Here is a 20,768-nt window from a genome sequence, read left to right as displayed (position 1 = left end):
TCTTCCTTGCACAAAGCAGGAGGTACGGGCTCCTGGTTCTGCCATTTACACGAGTTAGTCATTTTTAATTTCTCTGGACCTCGATTTACAGTATAAAAATACATCTCAAAAGTTCCTTCCAGCACTTCCCATTCAGCACCGGCGCCTAAGAGCCGGTTTATAGCTGGGAGCAGCATGACACGTCCCAGAGGTGGGCACTGAGCACTTTCATCTACACAAGCTCACTGCTCCCCATCGTAACCTTGGGACAGAAACCTTAGCTGCATTTTACAGGGGTGACACTGAGGCCCAGAGAAAGGTAACTTCCCCAACGATAGATACTCTCAAGGGCGCACTTTTTACGAATGTACCTAGCTTTTTTTGTTTTTCTGTTCACCGTCTCTCGCTCCAGCTTGACTGGAAACCCCAGGCGGCCAGGACCCTTGTCTGTCTGGGTCACCACAGCGCCCGCCCGAGTGACACGCGCTAGTTCTGGAACCAGCCGGCCATGTGAGGCGGCAGAGCTCGAACCGGCCTGGAGACGGCGCAGGGAGATGTCTGGCCCAGGAAAGCTTCAGAAACCGTTTCTAGCAGCCGCTCGGCCGCTGGAGCCGCACATATCCTGGCCCCTTAGGGACAGCCCGGCCCGGGGTCACCCAGGAGGACGCCCGGCCCCCGCGTCTCTCTTGTAAATCATTGCCAAGTCACCCTGAGGCCTTGACTCCGCCGGCGGGTAAGACCCCCGAGAACGGCGGGTCTGTTTGGCTCCCCGGAAATGCAGGCCCTGACCTACCCCGCGCCGCAGGGCCCGCGCCGCCCCCTTTAAGGGCGGTCCCTCGGGGCCGGGCCCGCGGCCGCCGAGCCCGACAGCAGTTGGCTGCCTCGCTCTTCCGGGGTCTGCGCCCGAGCGAAGGCCAAGCCCCGCCCCCCAAGGGGCGGAGCCTCAGCCGGGGACGGGCCTGAGCAGCCGCAGGTAATGCAGCCTGGGGCTGGGGGGTCACAGGACCAGACCCGGGGCGGGGGCCGCATCCCTTAGGGGAGTGGGCGTGGGAGCGGGCCCGGGCCGACTTGGGGGGGGCCTCCTCGGGCTCTGGGCTGGGCGCGTTGACGGAAAGGAGCCGGCCTGTTCTCTCCCGACCCTGCCTCCTATCGCCTGTCACCTCCACGCGGGGACGAGACTGGGCGATATCCCCGCCCACGCGAAGTTTACACGCTGAGCTTAGGCTCTGCGGACGGCAGTCAGTGGCTTCAGGCCAAGGTTGGGTTTATCCATTCATCTCCCAGAAATCGCATCCATTCCCTCCATTCATTCATCCCTCACGTCTACTCAGTGCCGGGCCCACAGGTAGGTTCCTTGAAGGAATTCGACAGGCCTCGTTCTCTGGGAATTTAGTCTAGAATCTAGTCTAGAGACCTTTCCGTAGGTAATCAGGTTCAGGGTGATCCCTGCAATGATGGTGGTTTAACAGACACCTACAGAGGGCGAAGGAAGTGATCTGAGGATGTTAAGTGGACAGCAACAAATCAAGGAAGATTTTACTGAGGCGGGTTCATTCCCACAGGGCCGCGTAGGTTGACGAGGAGTTTGCTAGTTGACAGGAAGGGAAGGAACATTTCAGGTAGGGGAAACAGCAGGGGATGCAAATTATGAAAGGGCCTGTCATGTTAGAGAAACAAATATAGCAAGAACATCTCAATATAGCAAAGAATTGGGAAGGTGAGTTCCTGGAAAGAAGGTCGAGACCAGAAAGCCTTGAATGTGATGATGAGGCCAGGATTCATCCTAAAGTTCAGTATTTCTCAGCCTTTTAAAATGTTTTATCTGTGGTTGAACATAAACATGACCTCTGAAAATTACAGATACACAGAAAACTTGAGCCAAAACACTTCTGTAATTGTGTTAAGAAAGTTATATTTACCTCCCAAATATAACTTTGTATCAAAAGGTTGGTAATGCTTATTAGATTCATCAGATCCTAGAAATTGGTACATCAACAGGAAAGGTTTTAAAAAGGGAAGTGACCTAATTTGTTCTGTTTTAGGTAGAAGATAATCGTAAATGTCTTTCTTTCTTGTATCTAGAACACCATGAAGCAGCTGCCAGTCTTGGAGCCTGGAGACAAGCCCAGGAAAGCAACATGGTCTGTAAGGAAGGATTCAGACAGAGAAAAACATAAGTTTTTGTTTCATTTATAAGAAGTTTACTAACATATTTAAACATCTATGAAAAAGGATAGAGATAAACCTTCTGCAGTTTCTGGTAATTAGACTCAAACTGTCTGAGAAAATCTTCAGAGGAAAGATAGTGGGGCAATAATTATCAGAGCAGATGTTGATTTTATTAAAATCCATTTACCAGGAAGACGAAGGCACTGACCATCTGGCATCCTCAGCTTCAACACTGTGCCTTCCCCCAAGCTGTGACTCATTTTTAAGATATTTAGGGAATTGGATTTGGATTAAACTGGCTTCACTGTTCCTTGGCTGTTTGCTCAATCAACCCTTCATTCAACAGCTAACACTGGCCTGACAGGGCAGCTGCTGTGTAGGTGCTGAACGTACAAAGGTGAAAGTCTCACTGTAGTGTGGGGTCTGCAGATGAAGCAGGTGATGGTAATGAAATGTGATCAGTGCTGAAGCAGGGACCACAGAAGGCTGTAGAGAGGGGCAGCGCTTCTGCAGGACCTTGGAAGAGAGTCCTCGATCTGGCTTTCCTGTGTCCACTCTTGCTCTCTGCACAACATAAATCTGATCATGCCACTCCCTAGTTTAAAACCCTTTCGTGCCTCCCCATTGGTCTTAGGATCAAAACCAGATTACTTAAAATGGCCCACTGGGCCTGCATGATCTGTCCAGGTACCTGTACCTAGATGACTCCCTCCATCTTTTGTGCCTCTCTTTGCCCAGCTAATTTGACTCACATGTCAGATTTCAGTTCAAATGGTGCTTCTTCAGGAAGCCTTCCCTGACTGTCCCCCTCTCCCATCTCTCCTTACAGGGTAAGGTGCCCCTATGATATGTAATAATACTCTATACCCTGTATTCCTTTATAGAGCAATAGAAATGAAACAGATATTTGTGAAATTATCTATTTAATATTTCTCAACTAGTCTGTAAGGGCTATGAAGGAAGGGACTTTTTTTTTGTCTTACTCACCATGTATCTGGATGGCTATGTGCTCTTGGGTAAGTTATTTAACCTCTTTAAGCCTCTGGTCCTCAGTTGTAAAACTCAGATGATAATAGTACTGTCCTCAAAGGGGTTTTGTGAAGATGAAGTGAAATGGGTTGTAATGAAGTTAGCAGCATGCTTGGTACGTTCTTAGTAATTATTCAGGTGGTGATGGGATTTGTGAATCTGGACTTTAGAAGAGAGATCTGGAAAAGAAATAGAGATTTTGGAAATCACTGATGAATGTATAGATAGGTGGTAATTGAAGTCATCAGTACAGGTAAAATTGATCAGGTAAGCAAACAGACTGAGGAGGAGACAGTCCAGGGTACTCAGGGTTATGAGAAGACTGGCAGGAAAGGAGTCAGAGGAGGAAACAGAGCATCTGGAAAAGTGGGTAGAGAACCAAAAAAGGAGGGGAGTGGGGCAGCAAGGTAAGGAGAAGGTACAAGAAGGAGGAAGGAGCCAGAGAGGTGAGATAAGACAGGGCCTCAAAAATAGCTCAGAATTGTCTTTTCCAACCAGGAAGCTTGAAGTATGTTTTCTCAGTCATAATTCAGAGTAACTTTAGAGAGAGGAATGACTGGCTCCTGTATTTGACTTTTTAAAGTCCTAGCTTTGGCTTCCATTTGGCTTTAGGAGTAATCTGGAAAAGCTCTTGAAATCAGTTATCTCTGGCGAATTGTACTTGACAAGAAGCCACTGGCTAGTGGCAAGAGCGCTGGGGCTGTAGGTTCCTGTGTGGTTGCACATAAAGCTCTAGCCACCATTTACTGATTCCTTTCCTGCACTGTTACAAGACTTCATCTTCCTCTTCACAGGTAGGAACAATTGCTATCCTCATCTTACAAATTAGGAAACTTTGGTTCAGAAAGGTTAAGTGACTTCCAAAAGTTCACACATCTAGAAAGCACCTGAACTGGGACTTGAACTAGGTCTGTCTGGAATTTGTAAACTATCCTTAGAACTACCATCCTGTGCTTGGACACGCCACTGAACATTTCTGGGTGTCAGTTTATCTATCAGATGGGGACAGTTACTACCCCAGTGCATCACCATTAGGTTAATGTCAGGTGAAAGTAATGACAAAAAATTGAAGAGTCAAAGGTTATGTGCAAGTGGAAATGCTGCGTTGCTGGACACAATTTAAAGTGCCTGTGTCTATATAAGACCCTCCATTCTTATGAATATTTCATGAGGAGTAGGAAGAAAACACTGCTGCATTTATTCTCTGCTCAGGCCTCCTGAATACATCCTTGCTTTGGCAGGTACACCTTGACCCCTCCTGGAGACAGCCCATGTGCTCGGGTTGGCCACAGCTGCTCATATTTACCCCCAGTTGGTGATGCCAAAAGAGGGAAGGTCTTCATTGTTGGGGGAGCAGATCCAAACAGGAGCTTCTCAGATGTGCACACCATGGATCTGGGTAAGACCAGCAGCAGCAGAGCACATGCCCATAGCCAGAGAGCAGGCCTTTGTGCTGCTGGCCATGAGCATTCCTAGGGATGACAGTTTGGACCAGACAGCAGGGTTTTCCTCTAAGAAAATGAACATCACTGAGGGGTCCTGAAGGTCTCAGCAGACCCCTGGAACACGCCCAGCCAACCAATACATTGTGTTTTGTCTTTTGGGGGAAAGAGTCCGTATGGAGCCCTGGGCATCCAGCCATTCATTTATCAACTATTTCTCTGGGAGACATTGATGACTCCACCACTCCTCTTCCATCCACATATCCAATTAACCACCAAGTCCTACATATTTCTCTCTTCATCCATGGCTGTCCATTTCCCCTACTATTGTAGTCCAAGAATTGTTATCTGAACTAGGTATTGCAACAGCCTCCTCTCTGGTCTCCCTGCTTCCAAGTTTACCCCTCCACAGTGCATTTTCCATACCTAGCCAGAGAGTATTGTCTAAAATACAAATCTGACCGTGTCACTCCTGCATTTCAAGCCTTTCCCAACTTTATTTCTTGGCTCTTCCAAATCCCCATTTGCTACACTGAGTATCCTTCAGAAACTTGAACACGTATTGAATTCTGGTCTCCAACCCTCTAATCATAGAGTTGGTTTCCTTGGCAACCAGCCTCATCCTTAGAGGCTTTCATAAAGTCACCCTGCCGCCCGGCATGGCTCAGCGGTTGAGCATTCACCTATAATCCAGGAGATTGTGGTTCAATTCCTAGTTAGGGCACTTGCCCGGGTTGTGGGCTTGACCCCCAGTCGGGGACATGCAAGAGGCAGCCAGTTAATGACTCTCTCATCATTGATGTTTCTATCTCTTTCTCTCTCTCCGTCTACCTTCCTCTCTCTGAAATCAATAAAGACATGTTTAAAAAAATAATAATAAAAAAATTAAGTCACCTCACCAACATAAACTTAGGTGTGACTGACCGAGGCTTGTTACATAAGACACCTTTACCAATCTTACTGCTTAGGGAATTCCAAGGGTTTTAGGAGCTCTGTGCCTGAAACTGATGAAGGTCAAATATATACTTTTAAATATAAATCGCAATGTCACAACCACTCTCTATATTTTCATAGTATCTTGTACTTTCCCATCCTTATCTCCCATCACAGACCTTACCTCATGTGTTTGTTTCTCATCTGTCTTCCCCACAAGGGTATAAGCTCCTTGGAAACAGGAAACATGGTTATGTTATTGTATCCCCAGCCACTAATAATAGCACCTGGCACAGAGTAGGGGCTTTATAAGTATTTGAATAGATGGATGGATGAATAAACGAACAGATACTACTACTATGTACTATACACAATGGCAGAGGAAAACTGGTGATTCATCTACATGTTTTGCTGGGTGCATGTAACACTGCTGTTATTGTTTTAATCTGAGTTGTTTACCAACCAAATGTGCAGAAGTCTATATGTAAAAATTGAAACGGTTTGCCTTCTTGATAATTTTGGAAGATCTGGCATGACAACAATTATTTGGAGCTGAGCTAACACCTATCAGTGGGGCTCTCAGACTCCAATTTGCCACATTCCCTCCACTCCTGTGTAGGCATTTGAATTTCTACACCCTGCACCAGGCTCTCTCTGCCTCTCCACACATGGTAGAAGTTGGCCACCCAAGTCCCGGAATTTGTTTGCATTCTAGACTCTTGGGAGGAAGGATCTCATTGGCCCATTTGGGGTTAAGTGACCCAATCAGCTAAGGCTGGAAAGTCAAGGTGTTATAGTACAAACAGGTTCTCTGTTCTATTCCTGTGGTTGGGGAAATGGGGACAGTTTTCATAGAAGAGGGTTTGTGGACAGTCCCTGAAGTATCTAATACAGAACTTCTTGAAGTTTGACCACACTCCCTTTAAGTGATCTGATGGTTGTTCACTTATGCTTTTGACCACCTTCCCCTTACTACCATCCCCAAAATTTGCCAAGCAATCTAATTAGTTGGCAGCCCAACTTAGAAACTGGGTGAAATGTTTTCTAGGAACACACCAGTGGGATTTAGCCACCTCAGAGGGCCTCCTGCCCCGGTACGAGCATGCCAGCTTCATTCCCTCTTGCACACCTCACAGCATCTGGGTGTTTGGAGGTGCTAACCAGTCAGGAAATCGAAATTGCCTACAAGTTCTGAATCCTGGTAAGTAGCCAAAGGTTATTTCATTTACCTAAATAAATAAAATTCCAGTTTCATTTCCTGTAGCAAAACGCATTTGGATTGTAATAATTATCCATTGAACTTTGCTGACTGCATAGAGAACAGGAGTTTTAACCTCTAGCGGAATCTGAATATAACAGAACTGCATTTTGTTTTCCTGGTAACATATACAATTATCAGCTTCTTAAAAGCCAAAGCTGGAAGAGATTTCAGAGAATAGCTATGCCAAGTGGGCGACCCAGGTCCAGGGGAAGTGGCTTTCCTAAATTCTCTAAGGAGTTGGTGACTGAGCCAGGCTGGAACCTGTCACCTAGTTCAGGATGGCGATTGTGCTCCCCAGGGGACATGTGGCCATATCTGGAAACATTTTTGGTTATTCCAACTTGGGGAGACCAGAGATGCTGCTATGTATCCCATAACGCACAGGGCAGTCCCCCCTCCCCCAAAACCAAATTATCTTGTCCAAAATGCCAATAGTGCCTGACCTAGATCCTCCTCGTATATTTCTGTTAGACAAAAAGTACAAAGATCCTAGCTAGTGTCACTGGCAGTTTTATCACAGAGGAAGCAGTTTAGGAAAATCACTATTGAGCAGATGTTGCTGGACCACTGGTGGGAGGTGGACTTGTCTTTTTGTCAGTTAAAAGATTGTTTTCTCTTTATAAATATAATTTATATTCATTATAAAATACTTGAACAGTGTAAATGAGTGGATAAAAGCCATCCACAATCCTATGACATTTCTGTGTATTTCCTTTCTGTCTTGTCTCTGCATTTTTATAAGCCTGAGGTCATACTATTTCACCACTACACTACTGTACCTTTTTCCCTGTAATTTCATAATTACTGCATAAATGATGTCTCATTAACAACAGTGCTTTGTTAACATCAGTTGTAATGGCTGTATAACACTCCCTTTTATGACACTACGATAATTCTCCTATTTCTTAACATTTAGGTTGTTTACAGGTTCTTGCCATTATAAATAACAAAGCAGTGAACCTCTTTGTTCGGAAGACATTGACTGTATTTCAAATTATTGTCTTAGAATTTATGCCCAGAAAAAAAACACACAACTAAGCAAAACACTGTGAACTTTAAGGCTTTTGAAACCTGCTACCCATTTGCTCTCCAGAAAGATTTTTTCAGCTTATCTCCAGCTGTGTGTTAATAGGGCTTGTTTCACTCCTGACTGACATTGAATTTCTCATTTTCAAACACTGCTAATTTGGTTAGGCAAAACAACTTGTATATGATTGTTTAAGTATTCATTTTGTTAATTACTAGTAGGACATTTTTTCACCTGACAATCAGCTGTTGCCCAGTTCCCTTTATCAACAGTAGATTTATTTGCACAATAGTTGGTCTTCTCTGTCACTTTGGGATATTAATAGTTCCTACCTTGTTGAGTTTGGCAAGGATTTAAGTTAACTCAATATCTGGCACAAGGTTAATGCTCAGTAATGGTGGTTGTGGTTGATGTAGCTATAGTTTGGCAGATGGAAATACGTCTGGAACCCTGGCCTTTTGATCTTCATTGATGGCAGTTATTTAAATAAAATACACTGAGAATTTGGAAAGCCTCTGTCAAAGGAATTGATTTTCCACCAGATCCTTTTTCTCTCCTAGAAAGTATAATTTGACACCGTGCCCAAGAAATGTGAAAAATGAAAGTGAATCATTAGTTGCTTTTGTTGCTAAGGCGAGTGTGTCATCTGGCTTAGGACTACTTTGTGGTTATTTGTGCTGCCATCTGACTTGGCAGCAACACAATCCCAGGATCTTCTGACGCTGGAGGTTGTGGGCCTTCTAACTCCCCCTGAGATCCAAAAGCTCCCCAAGCTCTGCAGCTGTAGAGACAATTTCACTTGGCTTTGGATATAGGCTGAGACTTGTTTGGTTTCCAGGTTCATGTCTGAGCCCCACATATATTACAGATGCTTCATGGGTCACTATATATATTGAATGAAGACTTTTACAAAAGGCACAGAATTGGCCAGGCAAGAAATAATTCCTGGGTGTTATGGTAGAGCGAGTGTGGGAATCTTGACAGATCTGAGTTCGAACACTTACTCTGCTACTCACATGCACTGTGACCAGGGGAAAGGATTTAAGTTTTCTGAACTTTAGTTCTCTCATCTACTAAATAGAGATACTTTCTGCCACCTTCCAGGGTTGAGTGAGGATAGTGGCGATGACAGAGTGCTCAGGGCAATGATTCTGCACAAGGAAGGTGCTCAATTAATGCATTTGTTTCTATAAAATTCATGCTTCATTCTAAGAAGAAATAAACAACTTCTATTCACTTACCCAGGTGATAAAATTTTATTCTCAAGTCAGAAGAGTGGAAAATACTTAGATCTTGGTGTTATCGAAACAGAATTTGAATCCCAACTCAACCATCTATTAGCCATGTCACCTTAAATGAGTGACTTCATCTATCTCTGCTTAATTCCCTTATCTGTAAAATGGAAAACTAATACTTATTTAGCACTTACTGTTTATTAAGGACTAATTACTGCCACTGAAACCGTAAGAACACTGTCTACTTTCTTTTAATGGCCACATATCCTAGGAAATTTGGCACATTTGGTTTCTAGCATCTAGTGGGAATGACTTTTAGCAGATGTTGGGCTCCTCTGAATGGCATGGGACAGGAGTCAGCAGAGCGGAAGAGGGTTCAGAGAGGATGTTTCAAGGCCTCCAAAAACAAATCAACCTCATTCTTAATTGCACTTGTCACTTTTCAGTCTTGAGGATCTGGGTCTGTCTGAGCAAATTCTAAGAATCACCCCTTACCCATCCTTGACTTTGGTGGCATGAGATCACTGCCTTGACCTATGCTGTCCCCCTTGGGGATTGGGTTTTTAGAGGTGACCCTGCCCAGCCCCAGAGTCAAGGTCAGAGGCCTCTCAGTCTGGGTATTTAGGTGCCTCCCTTCTCTCTGGACCAGAAACCAGGACTTGGACCACGCCAGAGGTGACCACCCCTGCACCATCCCCAAGAACATTCCACACATCGTCAGCAGCCATTGGAAACCAGCTGTATGTCTTTGGGGGCGGAGAGAGAGGTGCCCAGCCTGTGCAGGATGTGAAGCTTCATGTTTTTGACGCAAGTATGGATGGGTGGAGACCTCGGGGCTGACACTTACCTCTTCCACAGCTTACCTGATATAGGAAGCAGAGGTTCGAAAATGACATCCTGGCTGAGAGTCTCACTTCTAGACTTCTTAGCTGATTTCTTCTTCCCACAGCAAAATTTGTATTTAAAAAGGTATAAAGTGGTCGTTTAAAAAAAATTGAACAGTATAGTTTATAATGTAAACACATAAAAGTTCCTCCTTTAGCCTTTCCCACTCCCCAGACAGAGGTAAATGCTGTTGGCAGTTCCTAATTTTTCCTTCCAGACTTCCCTATGCAGTTATAACTCATACATATAAGTGTATATGAACATGTGTGAATTTTCAGATTGTTAAAAACAAATACACACACATGGAATCAAATTATAAATACTGTTCTGCAGCTTACTTTTCCAGGGGCAAGGGTAGATCTTAGGGCTTGAAAGCATGAACTTTGAAGCCACATGTCCTGGACTCAACCACATCTGATGTATACTTTCTGTATTACTTTTACCCTACTTACTTAATCTCTCTAGGCCTTAGTTTACTGATCTGTAAACAGAGGTAGTAACAGTGCCTACTTATGGATATTGTCTTAGAAAAAGAACACTCAGAAAGTGTGCCTCAGAAGAAGCAGACTCATTCTAAGTGTAAGTGGAAGCTTAAGGCAAGTCTTTTTTATTGAAAGCAAGGAATGATTTCCTAATGCCCAGTAGAAAGGGCAGGCATGTTAGGTAGTGAACTCTCCAGCCCTGGAAGTGTCCAAGCAGAGGCTGTACAGGCTGTGGACAGAGGGCGGCCTGGATTGGGTTGGTGAGTTGGAGTGAATGACTTTAAGATCACTTTCTGTTTGGAGCATCTCTGCTTGCTGGGTGTATTTCTAGTGTTCTTGCTTCATAGCTTTGTCATCTAATATCAGTGAACTTACTTTTCTAGACACTCTGACCTGGTCACAGCCAGAAACACTTGGAAAACCTCCATCCCCCCGGCATGGTCATGTGATGGTGGCAGCAGGAACGAAACTCTTCATCCATGGAGGCTTGTCAGGGGACAAATTCTATGATGATCTTCATTGCATTGATATCAGTAAGTAGGGTGGAGGGCATGGGAGCTTGTCTGCTTAAAATTAAATAAAATGTGCTTTGATAGAATATAGCCTTAATCTTAGATGTGGGTAGCTTGATCAGCCAGCAGAATCTTCACTAGATTCTGTCAAGTGCGGCTTGAATACTGCTACTAATAAATAATAACAATAAAAGCAATAATTTGCTGAGCTTTTGCTATGTACCTAGCTATTCATTATCTCTTATCCTTCCAACAACCCTGCGTTTCATTAAAATTCATTACACTTTGTGTTCCTCAACTAGATTTCTTTCAGGCATTAGCCATTAACCCCATGTCAATGAGAGGCATGGACAACTTCTAGAGTGTGTCTGGAGGCAGGTTACCAGAACTGTCATGCTAAATAGTTAAAAACACTGGGAAAAATTAGGGAGAACATGAGAATTGTCTTAAAGTGTCCGAAGGGTGACATGCTCTAGAGAGCCTGGACTCATCCTGGGTCATTCTTTCAGACTGAGCTCCTTAGAATAGGGACTTTGTCTCTTTTGTTCCCTATTATATTTCTAGCACTTAGCCCAGTGTCCGGTAGATCGTGGGTAATGAGTGCATATCTATTAATGGGTAGATGGACAAACAAATGAACATGTTCTGAGTTGGTCCAAACTACAAGAATTGGAACAGTGGGCAGAAGGCATGAGAACTGCTGTGCAGTATATCCAGCTACCTTGCCAAACAATAGGTTCTCTGGTTTGCTGACATCTGAGGCCAGGTGACACTGGCTGGGATTCCTGCACTGACTAGAATTTTGGCAGGCCTGGATGATTCTTCCTTCCAACTCTGGACCCCTGCCTTGAATTGACAGATGGAAAATATCTTCACAGAAGTGTTTCTTGCAGGCAGTCAAAAGAGGTTTGGATGCTTATTTTTATTATTTTTTAAAACATGTTTATTGATTTCAGAGAGGGGGAGAAAGAGATAGAAACATCAATGGTGAGAGTCATTGATCGTTTGTCTCCTGCGCATCTCCCACTGGGGGTGGAGCCGCAACCTGGGCATGTGCCCTGACTGGGAATACGAACAGTGACCTCCTGGTTCATAGGTTGATGCTCAACCGCTGAGCCACGCTGACCAGGCCGGATGCTTACTTTTAAAAAGAAAGTCCTCTTCACCCTGGCTGGTTTTGCTCAGTGGTTAGAGCATCAGCCTGCAGACTGAAGGATCCCAGGTTCATTTCCAGCCAAGGGCATGTACCTCGGTTGCAGGCTTGATCCCTGGCCCCGGTCAGGACATGTGCAGGAGGCATCCAATCAATGTCTTTCTCTCACATCGATGATTCTCTCTCTCTCCCCTCCCCCCTTCCACTCTCTCTGAAAAGCAGTGGAAAAAATATCCTCTGGTGAGGATTTTTAAAAAAGTCGTTCTCTCTTGGGCTGAGGAACTACTTCCTGGCTCTTTTTCCTACTTTCCCATCCAGGTAGGTCTCTAAACCTAAAATCCAATGATATCCAGCCTCATTTAAATGCTTGTTTGAAAAGATGCAAATATCCCTGCAGAAATAGGTTGGGAGTAGGTGCTGAGGCAGCAAATTACAGTATAGAGGACACAGGTTTTGGAGTCTGACCTGAGGACAATTCTAGCTCTGCCGCTTGCTAGCTGTGGGATCTCGGACAAGTCTCTTTCCCTCTCTAATCCTGTTTCATTATCTGTAAGGAGAGTAGGCAGAAGCAATGGCAATTTTATAGGACTGTTGTGAGAAGTAAGCGAGATTTTTAAAGTCTAGCTAGCACTTGCAAAGTTGCTTTCTAAGGAAGGAAATGTTAGTATTTAAAACATGCCCACACGTGCAGGCACAGTGAATCTCACCTATGTCTGGGCTCCAAAATAGCTATTGGTGACAGCCACCAAAGGTACTATCACATCCTCAGTGTGCTCTGAAGACCACCTACACCAGAGTCACCCGGGATGCTCATTAGAACTGTAGCTTGCTCCCTCTCCCTGGCTGACCCAGACAGGGTTTCAGGCTCCCCCAGGTCATTTGTGCACACACTGACCTTGCTGTCTTACCCGCTTTCTCTCTTGGCAGGTGACATGAAGTGGCAAAAGCTGAGCCCCACGGGGGCAGCCCCAACAGGCTGTGCTGCCCACTCGGCTGTGGCTGTGGGGAAACACCTGTATGTCTTTGGGGGGATGACTCCCTCAGGAGCACTAGACACAATGTACCAATATCACACTGGTGAGCAGGTGTTCCCTGGGGGTCTTTATAAAATCTTTTACTTACTGATTAAGTTTTTAGAGAGAGGAAGGGGGAGAGACAGAGGAACATCAGTTTCTTGTTCCACTTATTCATTCATTCATTGGTTGATTCTTATGTGACCTGACTGGAAATCGAACCCAAGACCTTGGCGTATGCTGACGATGTCCTAATCAATTGAACTACCCAACCAGGGCCCTGCGGGTCTTTATAAACAAATATGACTATTTTTTTAAAAGTTCCACAGTGCTTTGGTTTCTCGGTTTGGTCCCTCCACATCTAAATCCAAGGGAATGGAAACCAAACCTGTAGGGAATGACATCTAAGCAGCAACACTGCCATTAGTTTTTGTTGTTCGTTTCCTATTTCTTTTAGGGCTCAGGTGATACAGCAAATTGCTTATCATTTCTGGAAATTTCCTAACACAGAGCCTTTGTTTTTTTCCCCCCTGACATAGAGAAGCAGCACTGGACCTTACTTAACTTTGATACTTTTCTACCCCCTGGACGACTGGACCATTCCATGTGTATCATTCCATGGCCAGTGATGCGAGCTTCTGAGGAAGATCCAAATCCTGTCACTCTGAACTGTGATGCTGAGAAAGGGGACTCCTCTGACAAAGGAGTGGCCCAAAGTGGTGACTCACGTGAGGAAAGTCAGACTGACTCACTGCTCTGTTTTGTGTTTGGCGGGATGAATACTGAAGGGGAAATCTATGATGATTGTATTGTGACTGTAGTTGACTAATAAAACCTGTTTTTGTTACTTTTAACTGTCAATTGCTTTCAGAAAAGTGAAACCTTAGCTGTTTTATACCTCCAAAATATTCTCTGCACTATATAACCCTCTTGCTCTTATCTACTTTGGTGAGGACATGAACTGGATAGCCCAGTGCAAAAACCTCGATTATATAAAGGGTTTTACCAGCAATACAATCTGGGTGAGATTGGTTGCTAAAGAAACTAATCACAAAAATGTTAAAGAATCATGATTGTTAGATACAACATAAGCTGTATAAATCAGGAGTTGACATTTACAGGTTCGAGCGTTTTTTTAATATTCAGTAGCTTCTCCTCAGAAAGGTGCAGGCTATTGGCTTTTGGTAGGGAGAGCCATTGGGGTCAGGGACACAGCACTGCAGTAGTTAATGTGTCTTCAACTTGGCCTGAAGACCAGGTATTACTCCAGGCCTGTCCAAATGCTGCTGGGCATTGCAGCCAAGGTCCCGGCCTCAGAGTAACACAATCATGCTATCAGGTCCCAGTTCTGCCAGTTGGCAAATTAACCTTTCAGCTGATTGCCCATCTAAAAAAGTTATCCTTCGGTCTTACTGGATTTCATGTTAGCACCAGATAGCCTGCCCTGTACTGATCATCCTTATTCACCTAGACCAGGGTGGGGAATGTCCAGCCTGCCAGTCCCATACGGCCTGCAAAAGCAACCACAGGCAGGACTCAAAATTCCATGAATCTAGGAGCTTTTTTCATAGCAACATAAATTTATATTAAGTGTAACATAATAACGTAAATTTTGAGGGATAAGCAAGGCCCTTGGCAGAAAAAAGGTTTCCCATGCCTGCCCTAAACCATCCCTTTCCTCAGGAAGCCAGTCCAAGTAATCTTGAAACTGTTATGACACAAATGACTGCTTTTGATCCACAATTGTACTGGAGCTCAAAATAGTTTTAAGGTCACCATCTTAGATCCCACTTGGTATCGAGAAATTTCACAGATGGGGATTCTGACAGGTTCAAAATATACCTTTACACCCTAAAACAATGAATCCAATGCAAGTGTGTAAAGTTAGTATCAGTGATCCATCTCTCTATTAAGTCTTAAAATACAAGAAGCCATAAAGCGTCAATAAAAAGCCGTCCGGCCAGTGTGGCTCAGTGGTTGAGCCTTGACCTATGATCTAGATGATGGTTCGATTCCCGGGTCAGGGCACCCCCAGTGGGGGGGGGAGGAGTGCAGGAGGCAACCAGTCAATGACACTCTGATCACTGATGCTTCTCTCTCTCCCCTCCTTTCCTCTCTCTGAAATCAATAAAGACATATTAAAAAAGCCACCAGTTTTAGAAAAATAAAGGAAAAGAGAAAATTTCAAACATGTTCAAGAAAACTCCACTCTTGGGCATTGTGAAATGGCCCTTGCCTAAGTGAGGATATGGGTAAATTAAACTGAAGTTAGGCAAGTTCTCAGAGAGTACTAAATAAAAATGTTTCCTTACCTCAAAACCCCAACACCCCCTCCGTTCCATGAGAATATAAACCTAAAATAAATGATTGACCTAATTAGAAAGCTTATCACAAATATTAGACCAGTGTAAATAACAAACATTTATTGGTGTCACTTATGGTAGAAAATAAAGTTCCTAAACCAGATGCACATGACCCAATTGTTAAATAGAACATTTCCATAGTGAACACATGCCCTAACCCAGCTTTTTACCCACTTTTTAAGATAGCCAATTCTGACCCCGACATGTGAGCAACTGCTAATGAAAAGCAGTAAACAGCCACTTGGGCTATAGCATTTTCAACTCCACTCCAAGGTGAAGATTCCAATTACATTTGAGACTTAAGTTCTCTCAATTTTTTCCTAACGAAAGTTCCTGAGTCCAGTATTTACAATATTACAGCACTAGCAGAGTAGTGTCTACAACTCATCTTTGTCTACTGGTTCCTCATCACCAGTTGGGGGAGGACCTGCACTTCCATAGAGTTTGCTGATAATTGGCTGAACAATTTCTTCTAGTTCCTTCTTCTTAGCTTTGAAATCTTCGATGTCAGCATCTTGGTGACTTTCCAGCCATTCAATCTTTTCCTCTACGGCTTTTTCCATGGTCTCCTTATCTTCAGAGGAAAGTTTACCTCCCAGCTTTTCTTTATCACCAATCTGATTCTTTAGAGAATAGGCATAGCTTTCCAATTCATTTCTGGTATCAATGCGCTCTTTGAGCTTTTTGTCTTCCTCAGCAAACTTCTCTGCATCATTAACCATCCTTTCAATTTCTTCAGGTGTCAGGCGATTTTGGTCATTGGTAATTGTGATCTTATTTTTGTTGCCTGTACCTTTGTCTTCAGCTGTCACTCGGAGAATGCCATTCACATCTATCTCAAAGGTGACTTCAATCTGTGGGACCCCACGGGGAGCAGGAGGAATTCCAGTCAGATCAAAAGTTCCCAGGAGATGATTGTCTTTTGTCAGGGGGCGTTCACCTAGAAGTTACACACAAAAATCTTGTTAGTTGTTAATGACAAACAGTACATCTGGATCCCTACATTTCAGTCTGTTAAAGCCTACAGTGGCAAGGACACTCTTATCAATCCAGAAGTGGGTCACTAATCTATAAGAAGCAACAAATGGGACTAACAGTGAATTAAGTTACTACTAACTCTTAGTTGAATTTCACCTACTTTACATGAACCCTTTTCTTGTTCCTGTGTTCTAGAAATAGCTCAGAAATTATTCCTAATGGGAAGGAGTGCTATGTAGCTAGGTAAAAACTGGATTTTAATGCTGACTATACCAAATTCAACACTAGTCAAGTTAGGGACCCTCATCTGAAAACAGATATTTCTTTCCCTACTCTTTTCAACAGAGTATAGTAAGCAAGAAGTCATACTGTTCACAAACACACCACGGTATTAACAAAGGTAAACAATTACCTTCATAAACCTTGATTGTAACAGTTGGCTGATTATCAGAGGCTGTAGAAAAGATTTGTGACTTCTTGGTGGGCACCACAGTGTTCCTTGGAATCAGTTTGGTCATGACACCTCCCACGGTTTCAATACCAAGCGTAAGGGGACATACATCAAGCAGTACCAGATCACCTGCAAAGGTAATAGAGAGTTACGAGTTAAGTTCTAATTAAAGAGTCACAAGAGCACTACCAAGCAGTCTCCCCATGACCAGTACAACTTGATCTTCTCCATCTTGCTATTTGGTTAGGTTCTATGCAAAACCATTTTAGAAGCAATGAATTAAATATAGTTGCGTAAGATCTTGAAACTGTACCGAGTCTTGTCCTGCGTCCTTTATTAGCTGTGTGACCTTGTTGCTCATATTCTATCCCTTTCTAAAGTAACAGCTAATTATACTCTTCCCATCAAGCTGCCGAAGCACTGTGGACGATGCTTGTGATCCTGACCTACCTGTATCTTGATCACCAGAGAGTACACCAGCCTGGACAGCAGCACCATACGCTACAGCCTCATCTGGGTTTATGCCACGGGATGGCTCCTTGCCATTGAAGAACTCTTTAACCAGTTGTTGAATCTTTGGGATTCGAGTAGAGCCACCAACAAGAACAATTTCATCAATATCAGACTTCTTCAAATCAGAATCTTCCAGCACTTTCTGGACAGGCTTCATGGTAGAACGGAACAGGTCCTAGAATAAGAGACATTAATTACTGTGATGACATGTTATACTGGTATATTGTCTCAATTTTTAAATGCACTGTCCAAACTCAAGAGAATCTAACTAGATCTCATCAACAAAGCAAAAAACAAGGAACATACCATGTTTAGCTCTTCAAATTTGGCCCGAGTCAGGGTCTCAGAGAAGTCTTCTCCTTCATAGAAGGACTCAATTTCAATTCTTGCTTGATGTTGAGAAGACAGGGCCCGTTTGGCCTTTTCTACCTCACGCCGGAGTTTCTGCACAGCTCTGTTGTCTTTTCTAACATCTTTGCCAGTCTTCTTTTTGTAGAGCTTGATGAAGTGTTCCATGACACGCTGATCAAAGTCTTCTCCACCCAGATGAGTATCTCCATTAGTGGCCACAACTTCAAAGACACCATTATCAATGGTGAGAAGAGACACATCAAAGGTTCCACCACCCAGGTCAAACACCAGGATGTTCTTCTCCCCTTCCCTCTTATCCAGGCCATAAGCAATAGCAGCTGCTGTACTGTTAGGAGAATTCAAGGGGAAAAAAAAATTCAGTTAAGTTTACATTTTCCCTATTTAGCAAATATCCATCCCTTTGAATTTAACACTTACGGCTCATTGATGATTCTCATGACATTCAATCCAGCGATAGTTCCAGCATCTTTGGTTGCCTGGCGTTGGGCATCATTGAAGTAGGCTGGTACAGTAACAACTGCATGGGTAACCTAAAAAAATAACCAAAGGTAAGTGTATTTTATTACATGGCTTAACCCTTATTTTAAGTTACAGTCAAACCATCACTTCAGTTTCTAAGCCAGTTTATTTGTAAAATGGGCATAATATATATAATTTTGTACCCAGGGAAAGTCCCTAGTATCTTGTTTGGCCTACAGTAAAGCATGCAAGGAATTAAAACTGATATACATGAATGTCATTCAGATTCAAATTATTAAAACAATGAAGGCACTTATACCACAAAATCTGTCAAGAATAGTAATAATAAAATTAACATTGTTACAAAGACACTTACCTTTTTTCCCAAGTAAGCCTCAGCAGTTTCCTTCATTTTAGTGAGAACCATGGCAGATATTTCTTCAGGAGCAAAAGTCTTTGTTTGCCCACCTCCAATATCAACTTGAATGTATGGTTTAGTTTTCTTTTCAACCACCTATTTTAAAGAATGATTATTATTTCCAGATACAAGGCAATGACACTTCAAACTTTTAAAAGATCGTTGGCCCAGACACATTTCCTCCCCCATAGTTTGGTTTACTTTGATCCCTTGAAGCTGAATACTGACAAGAAATACTTCTCTTAATCCTAAACTATTATGCACAGAGTAATCATGTGTGAAGTTTGTCTACCAACTTTACTTTAGTAAGTTGGTAGCATACCAGAATTATTAACTAAAAATTATTACATATATTATGTCTCTCTCCTTTTTGGTCAACACTGTTTTTTCAGTAACCTCTTAATCTTAAACACTTCCACCACCACCACCCACATCCTATTTGGTGAAAAAACCCGGTCGAACCTTGAAAGGCAAGAACTTGATGTCCTGCTGCACAGACGGGTCGCTCCATGTGCGGCCGATAAGCCGCTTGGCGTCGAAGACCGTGTTCTCGGGGTTGGAGGTGAGCTGATTCTTGGCTGCGTCTCCGATCAGACGCTCCCCTTCAGGAGTGAAGGCCACATAAGACGGCGTGATGCGGTTGCCCTGATCGTTGGCGATGATCTCCACGCGGCCGTTCTTAAACACCCCGACGCTGGTGGAGAAACCGAACGGAAATAAGCACAGCCATTCTCACGGCAGTCCAAGAGGCCCAGCCCCATTCTCCCCCTTCCACCAACACCACTCACCAGGAGTAGGTGGTGCCCAGGTCGATGCCGACCACCGTGCCCACGTCCTCTTTCTTGTCTTCCTCCTCGGCCAGCGCTGCGCCGAGCAGCAGCAGCACCGCAGCCACCAGGGAGAGCTTCATTTTGCCGTCGCTGTCGGTCAGCAGGCAGGCAGGGCGTCACGACCAATCCAGGCACAGGCCGAAGCACGGGAACGCACCGAGGTTACCGACCTGAGAGCGACACGGAGCCCGGGGTCAGGAGGAGCGGCAGACAAGACGAAGGGCAGGTCCGGAAAAGCAGGCCGCGGCGCTTACCTCTCACAATCACGAAATCCCCAAATCGGTAAGCGTGTAATATCTCAGCCAGCGTCTACCGCGCGGTCCCCCGGCTCCGTTTATATACCCTCCCCCCAGCCCCGTCGTGGAGGCCGCCGATTGGTCAAAGCTCAGCTAGTTGGAGCCCGCTGATTGGTCCAGGCCGCCAAGCTGGCCGCCGCCGATTTGAAGCAGCTTCCTCCGCAACTAACGTCATCGCTACGCCCCTAGGGAAGGCTCATTGGCTGCTGGTAGCACCCAACAATCACCAATGGGAGGCAACATCCGCCCGCGTAAGCTGGGCCCATTGGTTCAGCATCTGTCCGTCTCTCTAGGCGACCTCTCACCCGGAGGCAGTTTCTGCGGGTAACCGCTGAGATCCCGCCTCCAGGCTGGGTCCTCGGGGTTCGGGGCGCGTCTGGCGCGCATGATTTCCCCCGGGAGAGTGTGGGACTTCAGGCCTTTGCTTCTGCACTCTCCGCCTGCCCCTCTGCCCGTCATCCCGAAGCGGGAAGCCGTTCTTCCTTCTCCGGGCCTCCATCCTGTCCCATGCAGCAGGTCTCAGCGTAGGTGCTACGATCACCTCAAAACGAATTTCTTTGCCCTTAATAGCCATTACCGGGACTGGGGGTACGAGCCTCAGAGCCTCTTGTTGCTCACCCGCCCGCAGCCCTCGAGCCGGGACCTTGGCTTGGGCACCGCCCGGCCGCGAATCATGGCTCCTCCTAGCCAATATGTCGCCCCTACTCCCCCTCCCCAGCTATCTTGTCTATTCCAGGCCTCTCCACCTTGCCCTGCCCCACGGTAAATCCCAGGACAGGCCTGACCAAAGTAATTGTCTCCTAGCCCTGAATCCCCTCCGCGCCGTGGCAACCGGCTCCTTGAAGAGCTTCCTAATGCCGTCGCCCCCACCCTGGGATGTGTCATTTTTCTAGGGTACTACCCCTTGCCTTCCCCTCCCCTGTCCATCCTTTCCCTTAGCTGCTTACGTTATCATTTACAAGACCTTC

At 44.8% G+C, this 20,768-nt stretch overlaps 2 protein-coding genes across 7 annotated transcripts; one reads left to right on the top strand and one right to left on the bottom strand.

Annotated features, from left to right (window-relative positions):
- Positions 1–229: 229 nt before the first annotated feature.
- Positions 230–14,022, top strand: RABEPK (Rab9 effector protein with kelch motifs). Of its 6 annotated transcripts, none has more exons than XM_081150668.1 (9): positions 230–298; positions 392–712; positions 2,062–2,120; positions 4,419–4,576; positions 6,601–6,753; positions 9,725–9,886; positions 10,826–10,975; positions 13,035–13,184; positions 13,660–14,017. In XM_081150668.1, exons 3-9 carry the CDS (start codon positions 2,068–2,070, stop codon positions 13,947–13,949), a joined length of 1,116 nt encoding a protein of 371 aa, XP_081006794.1. In that variant the 5' UTR covers positions 230–298; positions 392–712; positions 2,062–2,067; the 3' UTR covers positions 13,950–14,017. The 6 variants fall into 6 exon arrangements, with proteins under 6 accessions (XP_081006794.1, XP_081006792.1, XP_081006796.1 ...); XM_081150666.1 differs by having other exon boundaries at positions 392–952; XM_081150670.1 differs by lacking the exons at positions 230–298; positions 392–712 and adding an exon at positions 824–952 and having other exon boundaries at positions 2,062–2,239.
- Positions 14,023–15,526: 1,504 nt separating this feature from the next.
- On the bottom strand, positions 15,527–19,884 carry HSPA5 (heat shock protein family A (Hsp70) member 5). Its single transcript, XM_081150665.1, has 9 exons — positions 19,759–19,884; positions 19,463–19,674; positions 19,137–19,368; positions 18,633–18,770; positions 18,215–18,327; positions 17,732–18,122; positions 17,363–17,600; positions 16,874–17,041; positions 15,527–16,423 (listed from the first exon to the last, which is right to left on the bottom strand). The coding sequence occupies exons 2-9, from the start codon at positions 19,582–19,584 to the stop codon at positions 15,861–15,863; spliced, it is 1,965 nt and encodes a 654-aa protein (XP_081006791.1). The 5' UTR covers positions 19,585–19,674; positions 19,759–19,884; the 3' UTR covers positions 15,527–15,860.
- Between the last annotated feature and the right edge of the window lie 884 nt (positions 19,885–20,768).

Source organism: Miniopterus schreibersii (genome assembly GCF_964146895.1).
Source record: "Miniopterus schreibersii genome assembly, chromosome: 11".
NCBI lineage: Eukaryota > Metazoa > Chordata > Mammalia > Chiroptera > Miniopteridae > Miniopterus > Miniopterus schreibersii.
The sequence above is the reverse complement of the archived record's forward strand: the minus strand, read 5'-3'. Positions and strand labels throughout refer to the sequence as shown.